A 15,617-nucleotide genomic window follows, 5' to 3' on the forward strand; every position below is an offset into this window, starting at 1 on the left:
CCTAATATTGCAAAGAAAGAATCAAAATCTGTAGAAACCTATTCACCCCCCCTCTAGGTTTACCATCTCTATACTTTCACATACTCACATAGTTTTAAGAGTATTGTAAAACTACTTGTTTATGTATAACAAAGTATATGTTTTGTGTGATTTGGATTTGCTTCTTGATTTCCATTGCGGTCTGTGCACAAAGTTGAGCTCAAAAAACTTGCGCATGGAGTAATTATGAGTTTATCTTTGTGTAACAATACTATGGGGAGATGTCGGGACCGCATGGTGAGGAGAGTGAGGCTCAGCGCCTCGAACGTGAGGCAAAGCAGAAAGAAGAAGCTGATGCAGCTGCAGGAGCACCGTTTCCACCACCACCTCCTCCAATGACACAGCAGAATTTTATGCAATACATGCAAATGATGGAGGAGATGCAACGTATCACGTTAGAACAGCAGAATAAGTTCTTCCAGGAACTTATGCAACAGAATAGGGTTGAGAGGCCCGAGAATCAAGGAGTCACTTTATCCGACTTCCAAAATGCCAAACCAGTTCCTTTTGCATCCGCTCCCGAACCTATGGATGCAGAGGATTGGCTAATGGATACTGAGAGGAAGCTAAACACCGAAGGGTGTAATGACGAAGAGAAGATTAGATATTCAACACATCTGATATGTGGGCCAGCAGCAGCCTGGTGGGACAACATTGTGGTTGTACACCCTGTTGGTAGAGTGTTTACCTGGGAGGAGTTTAAAAGGAAGTTTAGGGATGCTCATGTTCCAGAAAGCATCATGGAACTGAAAAGGACGGTGTTTGAGAATCTTGAGTAGAAGGAGAAGACCATTATGAAGTATGTCCGAGACTTCTCGGCATTGTCTCGTTATGATGGAGATGAGGTTAACACTGAGGAGAAGAGGAAGAAGAGATTTCTCAGAGGTGGGCATTCGTACCTCAGGATGCTGCTGAGGATGTTGAAGGCCACATAATTTAGGAATTACTAGATGCAGAAATCACCATGGAAAATGACTTCAGGCAAGTCCAGGAGGAAAGATGCAAGAGGGGCTAAGTTGAACCCAAGAAGTTCATCAACACCAAGCCCAATACTAATCTCAGCTTCAAACCTAGATACACATCTGGAGGAAACAAACCACAGCAGGGATCATCGAACAATCCCAATAACATCACATGTAAGAACTACGGATTCCGTGGACACACTACTGCGGAGTGCAGAAAGCCAAAGGTGGTATGTTTTGGCTGTCACAAGGAAGGACACATGAAGAGAGATTGTCTGAATCAAGGTCATAGCAGAGCAAGACCTGGATGAGGTGCACCAAACAAGAATGGAAATCACGGCGGTAGCTAGAGAGGAAAGAAGCCATATGGGAAGCTGAACTATACCCGTTTGGAGGAGGTGATCACTTTGGATAAGGTAGTAATAGGTACGCTTCAGATCTTTACCCATCGATCCTAGCAATGTTCTTTTTGATACTGGTGCAACTACATCTTTCATTTCAGCAATTCATCAATCAATATGGAATTGGATGCACTAAGTTAGAATACCCCATTACCATTTTATCCGCGGGGGGAACGATCCTAGTAACTCATATCAATAAAGAGCAAGTCATAATGATACACTGATGTGTATATTATGCCGACTTGTTTTTCTTACCCATGAAAAACATAGCTGCAATTCTGGGTATAAACTGGCTAGAATAAAATGGAGCTTTGATAGATTGTACTGATAAGACAGTATCCCTTAAGAGCCCAAATGGAGGAAGGATAGTTTATCAAGGGGATAAGCATACTTAGATTGAGGTAGAGCTGCAACTTAACAGTTTGAAAGATTTTAAGCTAGAAGATATTCTCGTAGTGAATGAGTTTCATGATGTTTTTCCTAAGGAGTTACCTGGTATGCCACGTGATAGAGAAATAGAGTTCACCATAGACCTGATACCAGGAACAACACCCATTGCTCAAGCACCATACAAAATGGGACCAAAAGAGTTGAAAGACTTGAAGGAACAATTGGATGAGTTAGAGAATAAAAGATTCATCTAGGAAAGTGTATCACCCTGGGGAACACCTGTAATATTTGTTGACAAGAAGGATGGAGGTCGCAGGATGTGCGAGGATTATAGAAACCTAAACAATGTCACTATAAAAAACAAGTACCCACTACCAAGGATTCAAGATTTGTTCGATCAAGTTAGTGGAGTTGGAGTATTCTCCAAGATAGATCCAAGGTCAGGATATCATCAGATCAAGATTAAGAAGGAAGATGTGCCTAAGACAACATTTGTCTCTAGATATGGACATCATGAGTATTTAGTGATACCTTTTGGATTAACAAATGCTCCAACAATATTCATGAATCTCATGAATAAGATCTTCATGCCCTATCTTGACAAATTTGTCATCGTTTTCATCGATGATATTTTGATGAGTTGTGAACTCATCCATCAGTTCCTTCTCTGACAGTTCTGCAACATTGACTCGAGTCTCATCCTTGGGACCCGAGTACAACCACATTTGATGAGCTCTGGACATAATCGGTTGGATGCGATGCTTCAGAATATATCAGCATGCAACTTCAGTACCGATCATCGTTTGTCCATCGAATTCCTTTATCTCCAATACTCTCTCAAATAACTTGTTGGCTACTATTTTTTTTTGGCTGTCAGTATATTCTTCCAAGATTTCTTCGGCACAGCTTCAAGGACATCAACAAACTTCGGCAGGCTTGTGTTGTGACCAGCTTAATTTCGATGGATCTCTAAGATAAAACCACTTCAACCTCCATCCTTGGACTTATTCTCTCATTGGGAAGTTGAAGTAGTTTACTTCTTTTCGAACAACAAAACCAACCCCACCGGTGATGAAGGATCCAATGCTACTACTATAACGCTTAACAAATAAAATCTTCTTCGATAAGCCCCAATGAAGATCGATGGCAAGGAAAGCCTCACAGAAAGTGATAAAGATTGCAAGGTGAAGGATAGAGTTTGGAGTTAATTGCCAAAGCTGAATTCCATACGAGAGCAGAAGACGCCGAAGAAATTCATGCGTTGGCAAGGATAATCCACGATACAAGAACGCGGCAAACATTATAGTAAAACCAGCAGGAGGATTGGGGCGCGAGTCTGAACCTGGTAAGATGACCTCTCCTTCCTTGTTAGGAATCAGGCCGAGTCTGCGCGCCTTCTTCTCATCGCGCTTCGACATTGTCGAAGCAGGCCAATTTCCGGTGGCGTCCTTGGCAGTAGCGGCGGAAGTTTCTGGTGGAACCTTCTTCGTCGCTGCAGCCGAGATATTGGGGCCGGTGGCGCTCGTAGCAACACTGGCAGCGGCGATGGCGCCCTTCTTCTTCACCATCTTGAAATTTCTTCGGAGATGGCGATGGTTGGAGCGCGACGATAGTGGCGGCACGACAATTATGAGTTGCAAGAACAGAGAAGGAAGAAAGCAATATGAAGAATAAAGAAAGTAAAATCTGCGTTTTTCTTAATAAAGGGGAGAGTTACCAAGGAGTTGGTCCGGTGGGTTTGCACCGTAAACATTGGATACAGATTTAGGTCACCACGTGTCACCACGACCATCACGCCAAAGGGCAACTACCTCCAGTACGCACGGAAATCAAGGAGACGCCTAGGATGAAGCGCAATGATCGGTCATTTCCCAAACAGACTGCTCAGAGTAGGGGTGGGCCTGTCAAGTCATGTCCCATCAAAATCACAACTGCGGTTATCAATGTCATCGAAATTATCGACTCCTCATTTACAAAGCATCCGAAGGAATCTACAACGTTGGATTGCTCGACTTGAATCTACGCACGGTTGCAAACATCCGTCCCTAGACTCGGGGGCTACTCCCATCGGGAGCGCTGGACGCACACCCGATAGAAATTATTGAAGAAGAAAAAGAAAAACGAACCCGAAGGTTCCAGAAGATCTAGGATCGAGCCCCTGGACTTGATCCTGAGTAAACTAACGTTGTTTTGCCACCGACTATTAACTAGCATCGATTTATCGAGTAAGACTGGGCACGTTACTTCTATCCCTTACATACTATCATATTAAACGACTTCACTCGAAGTTTTTGAAGACCCGATATACAAAAAGATATTGGATGATAAAGGCAATTCAGAAAGCATCGGCATCAGAATTTTCGAGTAGTACAACTTGAGTCTACGCACGGTTGCAAGCATCCGTCCCTAGACTCGGGGGCTACTCCCATCGGGAGCGCTGGACGCGCACCCGATATTAAGCAGTTCCGACTTCAACATGGTGAAGAAGGATCAAATCTTTTCGACAGTTATGGACATTCGGATGAAGACAATTATAGTCCCTGTACGAAGCTTTACTTCGGTCAGTCACTCGAGGGCTACTGATGTGGGCATTACCCTTCGGGTACTCAACATTAGATTACCTCTTCCGGCCCAACTAGGGGCCCATGAAGATTGCCCAATAGCCAAGGTGGGCCTATGCGTCGGTTCCAGCAAAGGAGACTTACTCGAAGAAGGATTCTTGACGAACAAGGCAGGAAGATGCCGAACAAGGAAAGACTAGAATATATCTCATTGTAACCTAGTCGAGTCCAGACACAAATCTTGGGACCTGGCCTGCTATATAAAGTCCAGGAGAGGGTTTGTCAAGACACAACATCAACACGTAGATCCACCGCAAATTAGAGCTAGACAACTTAGAACCATTGCCTCTCGGCGAGACAACCACCATAGCCTATCGGCTACCCCATTGTAACCCGATATATTCGATAATCAAGATTAGACAAGCAGGAAGTAGGGTTTTACCTCATCGAGAGCCCCAAACCTGGGTAAATCTCTCTCCCCGTTTGTTTGGTATCCGATGTCTCGTGCTAGCCTGCAGGATTCCGTCAACCCTAAGTCCCTTATGGTGGGCATTGCTGGGGAGCACGCTCATCAACACCAAAAGAAGTACTCGCACCGAAAACTATCAAATTTAAAGTTAATGCGGATCGAGTGAGCATGTAAGGGCATGTCTAATAACATGCGTTTTGGGTGAGAAAATAACGGGATTAATTCTGGCGTTATTGAGATAATTCAACCCAATTTCTAACTCGTGCCTGGGCTCGTTCTAGCGTTACAGATTGCTCACCTCTTCCACCCGTTCGATAGGAATTGTGTGGTCCACACGACTAAGGCTTCCAGAACTCCCGATTTCCTTCTCACACTCTTATCCGCTCATCTCTCCCAGCAAAATAGGATCCATGGTTTCTCTCGCTTTTCCTCTCGCCTGTGACCTGCTGCCCGGTTGCCGCTGCGGCGATATGGCTGCCGCTATCCACCTCTGGCGCCTCCACCTATCGATGTGACTCTCCTGCCCTCATCTCCACTGAAACCCCCAATTGCTACGGGGAGGAGCTCGGCGGCATATCGGCAGGGGCGGAGCCACCATACGGCGCTGCAGGCCCTGTCTCCATGGGCATCGCCGGAAAGGGCCTTGCCCCCACCGCCCGCCGCTGCGCCCCCGTCTCCATGTCGCGCTGTCGGGAGGACGCCCATCTCCACCGCGCGCTGCAGTCGCCAGGAAGGTCCTCGCCCCCACCGCGCCGCTAGGCCCTCTCTGCCATGGTCCATCGAGCGCCGCTGGGCCTCGCCAACGGATCGACTCCTCTTCATCTCAACTCCGGCACCTCCCTGGCACCTCCAATTCGACATCCTATAATACCAATGGATGTAACAATAGTAGGTCCCCTCTAGTTCGGCTGGTAACTTTTTGGAACTGGGATGTACATTTTGATCTTTTTATACATCTGGAATAAAGTCAGTGGTGTATGTATTTTTTTCGTTTTTCTACATCTAGGATGTTTTTCCCCTTCTTTTATACATCTAGAATCTTGAATATAATAGGTTCTTCCATATCTGGATGTAATAATAGCAGGTTCTCCCAAGATTTAGATGTAATTTTTTTCTCTTTTTACATTCCACCGCTTCTATATTTTACAGAAAAACAAGGTGGTGTATTCTTTTGTCAGGATTAGCAGTCCACCGACGTGGCCGTAATTTTTCTACAGGATCAAAGGATCAAAGCATACGAACTTGGAATGGAGCACAGGAAAGAGAGAGCGGCGCGGAAGGAGGAAACACGGAGAGTCATGACCTTTTCTATTTTTGGATCGTGCGGGATGTCCGATTAGTTTTGTTTCTATTTTTGGGTAGGGCACTCCGTAAGACTAAACAGTGCTATGATACTATGTAGCAACGTCCATAATTCAAAGCTCCAACGCAGGCCTAGTAGTTTGAGGCGCTTATTTCTCCAAAAGAACCATCCCGATTTTTATGCCTGAAGCTAAATCACATCTCAGCGATGGGCGCATCGTTTTGCATCGACTCAGGAAATTAAGTGCCCGAGGCTAGGATTGTACGACGTAACTGCTCGTTGGCTAGGAAGTAGATCCTAGCGCCTGCTCATAGCCCCCAGTTGTACATGCTCTAACGATCCACTAGACTTTACTCTCCCTTTGTTATTCATTCATGTAAGGGAAAATTTGCTACAGGACACCGTTATTTTCTGGCGTTTGCCAAAACACACTGCTCGATTGTGTCTTTCCCAGATACCATTACAATTTCGTGGCACATTTGCCAGAATACACCACCTAGCCGAAAACGAAAAGTTTTGCACTTTTACCTGGGATGACTGGTTTTGCACACAAAATGCAAAACTTTCCGTTTTCAGCCAGGTGGTGTGTTCTGGCAAATATGCCACGAAATTGTAATGGTACCTGGCAAAGACACAATCGAGCGGTGTGTTTTGGCAAACGCCAGAAAATAACGATGTCCTGTAGCAAATTTTCCCTTCATGTAACTATCATTTCAGATGAATAAAGAGCTTTCCAAAGGTGTTACGAAATGAAAAAAAAATCAACGAATCATAGAGCGGCAACTTAAATTACTCAGTTTATTAACGTCTCATCCGTTCACCCTTTTCCAAAAGCTTCCGATCCAGACCATCGACGTTGCAATGGACGGCCAAAATCGTCCTAACCCAGCCCGACCTAGCAGAAGTCGCAAGTTATCCGGAGTAGTCTCCGCGTGGGAACAGCGACCCAAAACCTCCCCAAAGGGTGAAAGGCCGCGGCGGAGAGTGTGACCCCACGCACCAGCGACAGCGACTGAGAGGCCGCGCCGCCGCCAACCACCGCCGTCATCCATGGCCGCCGCCGACGCCGCCGCCGCCGACGACGACCCGATGGCGCTCGTGCGGGGGCAGTACGACGCCGACGAGCTCGCCATCGCCGGGGAGTTCCTCACCACCTGGCTCCCCTTCCTCTCCGCGGGGCTCTGCCCCTCCTGCGCCGACTCGCTCCGCGGCCGCGTCGAGTCCCTCCTCCCGCGAGGTAACCGACTAACCGCCGGGGAAGAAGGGTTCTTGGGCCTTTTCTAGGGTTTCTTGGCGCCCGCGTCTCGCATTCGCCCTCACCCAACTTTCTTGCAGCGGACGAATCGCCGCCGGAGCCGCACACGCCGATTGAGCCCTCGGGGTGGGACCTGGATCCGGCTCCCCCGCAGCACCTGCCGTTCGAGGCCAGCGGCTGGGACTCGGATCCGCCGCAGCAGCAGCCGGCGGAGACCCCGAGGATGTCTTGGGCGGACATGGCGCAGGAGGACGAGCTCGCCGCTGCGGCGGAGGAGGACGCGGCTGCCACGGCCGCCGACGACGGGGAGGAGGCGGGGAAGCCCAGGGCGAAGCCGTCCAGGGAGCAGCGGGAGCTGCATCGGTTCCGCAAGGTGGCGCGGAAGGATGATTTCATTTGCTTCGAGAGGGTCAGGGGCCGGCTTGTCAACATCCTCGCAGGCCTAGAGCTCCACGCCGGGGTGTTCAGTGCCGCTGAGCAGCAGCGCATCGTTGAGTGCGTCTACGACCTGCAGGAGAAGGGCAAGCGTGGGGAGCTTGGAGGTGAGGCCTTCACTCAAGTTACATACTGGTTTTAGTCTTGATACGTGTGTTTTGAGTTTCATATACTAGACTGTCTTTCTATTGAATGGAATCCAAAAAAAATGATTGCTTCTAGGGCTGAGTATTAATCATCAGGTTGTGAAGTTCGCGGCACGACCTTTAGCTGTATTGCCGCTGATGCGTGTTTCAGAGTTCAGATTGCTACTAAGGCTGTAGTACCTAGAGTATGGAATATGCTCAATCGAGCCGTATGCTTGATTTTGATTTGAGTATGGACTATGTGACCTGGTTAGATTTTAGGTCAACTTAGGAAGATCTATATGGACACAGTAGTTATGTCGTATGTCGTTTAGTAGATTTTCTTAATGTCTCCGTGCAAAGAAAGCAAGAGACATTTATTTCTGGGAGTTATGACCTCAGATTTTACGTTTATGCAACGTTGTATGTGTGATCGTAACCCAAAGTTGGAAGCTTTGTCTTAGTTAATTGCTAGATCAGCCTATGAAAACTAGCAGATTTAGCTTTTGTGAGTGTGAAGTGTAGACAATCAAAATTGAGGAAGATAAATCGGTATTTGGTAAATTTATCTGCGCCTTCATTGTAGGAACTAGAAAACCTTTTTTTTGTGTGCATATATCATAAAATGCCAACCCTACAGATCTGGAAGTATCTCCCAGTCTCCCAGAGTCTTGATTATCATGGAGAAACCTAGTGAATAGCAATTTGCAAAAACAATTCCATACCTTCTGGTGCCCTATCTATTTATTTTTTGCGCATACTTCTGATACACTTCACATAAATTTTAGCGTGTTCGTTTTTGTATCATTTGTAGTATTCTCCATTATGGTTTTTTGCTTCATTTTTTCTATGCTCATATATTGACTAATGGTACTTCAAATTGAAGCATGAATAACATAGCATGCATGCATGTCTGGTGTTTCTTACAGTCCTGCATCCCATGCTACCCATGACTGAAGTAACAATGGTGTTCAGAAGTAGAATGGGTTGTCCTCACCATTTTCCTTTTTTAAAGAACACATTTTTTGGGTTGTTGTACCACTGTTTCTTATTGTCTTCAAATATACTTCCCTTTTAATTTGAAAATAAATTCAGATGTACTATTCTAGAATGGACTGTTCTCACAGTTGCTTCGTAGTAACGGTCACATTCTAGTATGAGTGTATGACTGTTCCCTGAAGCACTTGTGTCCTTTTTATGTAAACTATGGCTGTGAGCTGTACTAGAATTTCCCATTGCCTAGTGCACTAGTACACCTCAAGGTGCTAGTGCACCTAATATTTCCCCGTTTCTATACCATAGTTGATACCTTTGTAACTCACTGCAAATGCTTTGAAGGAATTACCTTATAATTTATAACATAGAACATGTACCAAGATTGATAGGAATGTAGTGAATGCTACTTTTCCTTATTGATCTCACATTTCTTACATACTCTTACTAAAAGAACGTGTTTAAAGGGGCATGTTCCCTCCCCTAAATGTATTTTGTTAGGTAAGGCACCTGTGGAGGCTACGTCTCAAACGCGGGTTGAGCTCACAGGCATGCGCTCTAGCTAACCGTGCACTGCTCGGTTCTTAAAACCATTTTCTTATGGTGACATCTTATTTGAGGTTATCCGATTTCATTAGAGCACTTTCCACTTCATGTATATATAAAGCAATTTCGAAGAAGAAAGTATTCGTTACCTAACTGTTACATTTATTTTTAAAAACGTGTTACCTTTTATATTTATCTAATGCACTGCAAGTAATAATGTTTCTTCATTTATATTTCAGTTGTTAGTATTACGTGTTCTCAAACTCTTTACTGCATTTCTTCCCCCCTTTAACTTTTGTACTTCGTATGGCTAGACCTGAGCACAGCTATTTTCTTTCCTTGCCAGATCGGACATATACAGAACCTGAGAAATGGATGCGTGGTAAAGGGCGGGTAACAATCCAATTTGGATGCTGTTATAACTATGCTACGGTACTTACCTTATTCTTAGTTCCATCTTTTTGTACCTACATTTAAGAATAAAGAATCCTGTTTGTAAATCTATCTCAAGGTGAAAATTTTAATGGCAGGACAAGAATGGAAATCCACCAGGCATCATTCGAACTTTCGTTTCTGATCCGATTCCTGAACTATTTAAGGTCATGATCAAGAGATTGGTAAAGTGGCGTATTTTGCCCCCGGACTGTGTACCGGACAGTTGCATTGTCAATATGTATGACCCTGGAGATTGCATCCCACCACATATAGACAGCCATGATTTTGTTCGACCATTTTGTACTGTTTCATTCCTCAGTGAATGCAACATACTTTTTGGGTCTAGTCTGAAAATCGCTGGTCCTGGAGAATTTGTGGGCTCATTTGCAATTCCTCTACCTGTCGGGTATGTTGGTTCTATACTCCCAGTTTTCTTCTATGCTTATGGATATTATGTGCTATTCAACCTTTTTTTTTGTAGTATGTAGTAGTCGAGCTTTGGTTATCCAGGGTATGCATAGTTTAGAATTGACTATTTGAGATTTCAAAATGTTGATAGCATATGAATTCAAAGACTTTGCACATTTTCTTGCTGCAAGTGATATTGCTTGCTGATCACCTGCAGTACATCTTGTCATAGTTGCACACGTGCACTTGACTTTCTATGCATGTATAGTTTCAAATTGATTATATTTAATGACATATCCAAATGTCTCTTATCATATGAATACCAAGATTAAGCAATGTCCCACTTGATACTTGTAAATGACATTGTGCATGGCACATTGATGTGCTAAACTTGTGAGCTTTTGACCTGAAGTTGTTTTTTCAAGTTTGCGCTAAGATGAGCTATTTTCTGTGATATGTTATTTTTTCTTTGTTTCCTCACCTGATTATCATGAATCTTACGTAACTTGTGCAGTGTCCTCTCTAGTTTTATGCTGCAATTCGTCGGTTCCTTTGCTAAACACTGTATGTGAACATTCACAGGTCTGTGCTTATCATAAATGGCAATGGTGCTGATGTTGCAAAGCATTGCGTTCCAGCAGTGCCATCCAAAAGGTTATAATTGTATGCTGTGTTATTTTTCTGGACTTGATTCATTCACATCTGTGACATGGGTACTCTGATGCACAGGATATCCATCACCTTCAGAAAAATGGATCCAGCAAAGCGTCCATTCAGTTTCAAGGATGATCCGGAACTGCTGAACATTACTCCTCTCGAAGCAGCTCCACAAGAAACTAGCAGAGCAGCTCCACAAGAAAGTAACAGAGCAGCTCCACAAGAAAGTAGCAGATCCTCAGATGACGGCAAGGGGAAGCAGCTTGACGTGCCAAATGGTAATCTAGGCAGCAGATCATCCAGAAGCAGGAAATCTAAAGGAAGAACATCTGCTGGAAAACCAAGTTGGGGTGGCATTCTTGGAGACCAACCTCCACAACGTCCACAGAGTCCTATGACTAGTACGAGTTCTGACAGAGAAAGGGACTCCATTGGTAGGTTGAGAGAGCCAAGATATCCACAGAGTTCTGACAGAGAAAGGGACTCCATTGGGAGGTCAAGAGAGGCAGGATATCTTCCGAGTTCTGAGAGGGGAAGGGACTCCATTGGGAGGCCAACAGAGACAGGATATTCTCCGAGTTCTGAGAGAGAAAGGGACTCCATTGCTAGGTCAAGAGAACCAAGATACCCGCCAAGCTCTGGGAGAGAAAGTAACTCCATTGGGAGGTCAAGAGAACCAAGATATCCACGTGATGCACCTGGCATGCAGTCTCATGGTGAGGATCTCAGAGATCGTCTGAATAGGCTGCCTCACGAGAGGGCATATGGCAGCGGTGTGTACTTTATCAACAACGGTGCTGAGTCCCAGGAAAGGAAGCAGCGTATGGAGCACAGACAGCTACTGATGATCAACCGCACGATCAACGATGAAATGGACTCCCTCTCCACCGGGAGCCACGATTCTCCCGACCAGCCTCGCATGAGCATACGGACCATACATAACAAACCGAGGACCAGAATAAACATGGGTGGGTAGCCATACCCTGCGTGACGAATGTGTGTACTCAAGAGTCTTTGGACTGAGATGTTGGAAAGGCTGATTGATACATGGAAACTGGGAAGGAACTTGAGCGCTGTGTACATTTCATGAACTGAATGCATTGATAGATAGTCAGGAGCCTATTGTGTAGATACAAGTTTTGTTTTCGCTGGAATGCTGTAACTGTGACTTGGTGCTGCATTGGCTAGATTGATGACTGAATAATTTTGATTTTGGGTGGAGCCTTAGGACATACTATTATGATGTAGTAATATTTTGCATGGAAACTGATTATTGTTGCACTGACTTTGGTTGGTACTAATCCAACAGGGCTTGAATGTTGTGAGGATATTTGTTTCAGTGATCGAATGTTGTGATATTCTGTTGGTACTGATTATCTGCATCGAATGTTGTGATCGAATGATTTTGGTTGGGTCGAGGAGGGCAGAACATATGATGTAGTTTTTGCCTGTTATAACATTCTACTGTTTTTGGTTACTGTTAATCCAACTGGGGTTGGAAGTTTACCTAAAAAAAAAAACAAAACTGGGGTTGGAAGTTATGTCATGGATTGTAGGCATGTTATGGCATTGGAGACGAGATGAGATGTTTTCTCTGCATTATGTATTCTCTTCGGCAGTTGATGGTGCTTGGATATTGCAGAAAATATAAGCTGTACTGCTGCACATTATTATAAACCAATATGGTTTAATGGAATCTGCAAAACAAAACGAAAACTTGGAGATGCGGGGTATCGATCCCCGTGCCTCTCGCATGCTAAGCGAGCGCTCTACCATCTGAGCTACATCCCCTGTTGATACTGCCGACTAGACAATAAGCCTAACATCATAACTGGTACATCTGTAATACGAACCGAGCCAGGAAAAAAAGATGGGAAACTAGGGCAACGTGGTTGTGTATCGAACCAATATGCACCATGGCATCCGGAAAGGAAAGCTCGATTTTCTTCTACACATTGTTTAATCTGGTTCGTCTGATCGAGTCCGAAAGCCCAGGAGCCCGGCGGCTGTTCCAATCCGAGCCCGACTCTCGCATTGCTTCCAATGGCGACTCGTGTTCGTTTCTTTTCCTGATCCGACCCGTCTGCCTCTCGTCGATCGCCCGTCTATAATAGCACCACAGCCCCACGAATCCAAACACACAACAAACGAACGTCTACGATCGAGATTTCCGCCGCACGACAGTTCCGTTCCAGCCATGATCTTCTACGGCGACGGCGGCAGCGGCAGCGGCGGCACGATGGTCCTCCCGCCGCCTCCTCCTCCACCCGGGCACCACCTCCTCCACCCGCACCAGGGCATGGTGTTCCACCTGCCAATGCAGATGCCGGTGCACGTGCACATGCATCCGCCGCCGATGGACCAGTTCGCCTTCGCCGCCGCCGCCCGTTTCCACCTTGATCCGCAGCCGCCGGCGGAGCTCCAGGTGCGGGACGTGTGGTACTGGAACCTCGCGGAGGAGATGTCCGCCATCACCGCCCTCCTGCCCACGCACCCCGTGGTGTGCATCGACACGGAGTTCCCGGGCACGGTGTACGACTCGCCCACGCCGCGCTACCTGCGCGACCCGCACCAGAGCTACGCGCTCGTGCGCCGCAACGCCGACGAGCTCAGGAAGCTGCTGCAGCTCGGCCTGACCCTCGTCGGGCCCGACGGCCCCCACCACGTCGTGTGGCAGTTCAACTTCTGGGGCTTCGACGAGGCCCTCGACCCGCACGCGCCGGACTCCGTCGCCATGCTCAAGGCCCACGGCATGGACTTCCACAGCCTCCGCGAGCACGGCATCGACCCGCTCGACTTCGCCGCCGAGTTCGCACGCTCCGGCCTCGCCCGCCGCCACGGCTCTCCCGACCTCACGTGGGTGGCCTTCTCTGGTTCCTACGACTTCGCGTACCTCGCCAAGCTGCTCCGCGGCGGCAGGCGGCTGCCGGACAAGCTGGACGACTTCCGGAATCTGCTGGGGAAGCTGTTCGGGCCATCGGTGCTCGACGTCAAGTACATTGCAAAGGCCTGCGGTCTGCGCGGCGGGCTGGACCAGGTGGCTGCGGCGCTCGGCGTCGAGCGCGCCGCCGGACGCGCGCACAACGCCGGCTCTGACAGCCTGCTCACCGCCGACGTGCTGCAGGTCATGCTGTCGCGCTTCTTCCCACCCGAATTCGACGTGCGCCCGATTTACGGCGGAGCCATCGATGGCCTCGCTGCGTGAATCTAGAGTTTCAGATTTGTGTACATATATTTTATATTTTTCGCTTGATGGGATATGGAAGTGGTTTAGTTATCGGGACTGTTGAGAATTCTTCGGAGTCTCTAAACTTTGCAGCCTCCTGGTCTTTTGCTTGACATGTGTTCACTTTTACCTTAACATACAGATTTCGCTTTGTCACAGCAAAAAATGGAACTCCCGCTTTTGCTTCATTTAAGAAAAAGGTTCATCTAAAAATTAAAAGAAAAGACTCGTCGAAAACATCGCCAGAGACTCGCCGGAGACATCGTAGCAAAACATTTATAATAATGTAGCAAAACCACGTAACATTTGTAGCACAAAAAATATACAGCTTTAGCATCGTGAACTACTCCTCGCCGTGACATCGCCGTCAGCATTCCTAGTCCGGCTAGCAGCACCGTCACTAATCGGTGGTAGCACCATTGTTAACAGTTTGCAGCATCTCCGCTGACCTTTTGCAGCACCGCCGCTGGCAGTTTGCAGCACCACTTGTTTACAAAAGCATATGCCTTCCTTTGCAGCTCAACCTCCCACCATTCGTAGCATCGTACTTCGCCGGAGATCTTGGTGGAAACTTCACGAGAGACCTTTGATGGCAACAACTCCGTGTGTACCAACTCGTTGGGACTCCAAGTGTAGAGTGTTGTAGCAAGCGTTTTATTTCCACAAGGGTGACTCGAGGGTTTATATTGAATTCTCAGGGAATTGGTAAGGGATTATTTCTTCTTCTCCTCTTCTAACAACCTGCAAAGCAAAGTTTTTGTCTTGTGTCCCCAACTCCACCGTGTGATTTTCACGCAGAAGGTTTCGTATTATAAATGAAATAAAGTAAATCAAGTAAAATAAGCAAGCAAGATAAAGGCAATGAAATGATGGTTGTTTTTTGGGTTTTCTGTGTTTGACAAGTGAAGAAAATATTTTTGTATTTTTGAAATAATTAATGAAAAAATATAAAGTGTGATATTTGTGTTGGAATGGTGTTTCTTATGGTTTTAAAATGGACCGGGTTCATGGATTCACTTGCCTACTTTTTTTAGGTTGTAGTGGACACAAACAATTCATCAAAAATATAATATTGGTGAAATCCAGACATCGCACAGCGGCGAGATCCTACGTGCTGCTATAATTCACTATAAGGCAATATGTGGGCGTTACAATGAGAGTTGTTCTACATCAAAGTCTCCCAATATATGGCTTATAAAGGCTCCAGATCTAGGGTTAGAGAGGTAGAGATCCTACCAGGTACGACTAAGCTAGTCTATGGTGAGTATTCCTTGTCCTGCACCTCACGTATCGGACCGACCTTCACCATAGGCCGGATCCGGTAGCTTGTTTACGGAACGGATCCCACCTTCGCTGTTTTCCGCAAGAATCGGGCATCCCGGTTGGGCCATAGGCCTTACCAAAATCAAGGT

General features: G+C 46.4%; 2 protein-coding genes and 1 non-coding gene across 3 annotated transcripts; 2 read left to right on the forward strand and 1 right to left on the reverse strand.

The window, feature by feature from the left end:
- Nucleotides 1–7,175: 7,175 nt before the first annotated feature.
- Nucleotides 7,176–12,183, forward strand: LOC124678594 (RNA demethylase ALKBH9B-like; the record flags this gene model as incomplete). The annotated part of the gene is made up of 6 exons (XM_047214488.1): nucleotides 7,176–7,362; nucleotides 7,461–7,922; nucleotides 9,826–9,911; nucleotides 10,010–10,320; nucleotides 10,905–10,976; nucleotides 11,052–12,183. Coding segments are annotated over 6 exons (2,022 nt in total), but the record flags the coding sequence as incomplete, so codon positions are not given.
- A 514-nt stretch (nucleotides 12,184–12,697) lies between these two features.
- Nucleotides 12,698–12,770, reverse strand: TRNAA-AGC. The gene has a single exon. It is a non-coding gene; the product is annotated as a tRNA-Ala (tRNA).
- Nucleotides 12,771–13,440: 670 nt separating this feature from the next.
- LOC124652065 (probable CCR4-associated factor 1 homolog 11) lies at nucleotides 13,441–14,184 on the forward strand. The gene has a single exon (XM_047191086.1). It carries the CDS (start codon nucleotides 13,441–13,443, stop codon nucleotides 14,182–14,184), a length of 744 nt encoding a protein of 247 aa, XP_047047042.1.
- Nucleotides 14,185–15,617: the final 1,433 nt, after the last annotated feature.

Source organism: Lolium rigidum, chromosome 1 (genome assembly GCF_022539505.1).
Source record: "Lolium rigidum isolate FL_2022 chromosome 1, APGP_CSIRO_Lrig_0.1, whole genome shotgun sequence".
Lineage (NCBI taxonomy): Eukaryota > Viridiplantae > Streptophyta > Magnoliopsida > Poales > Poaceae > Lolium > Lolium rigidum.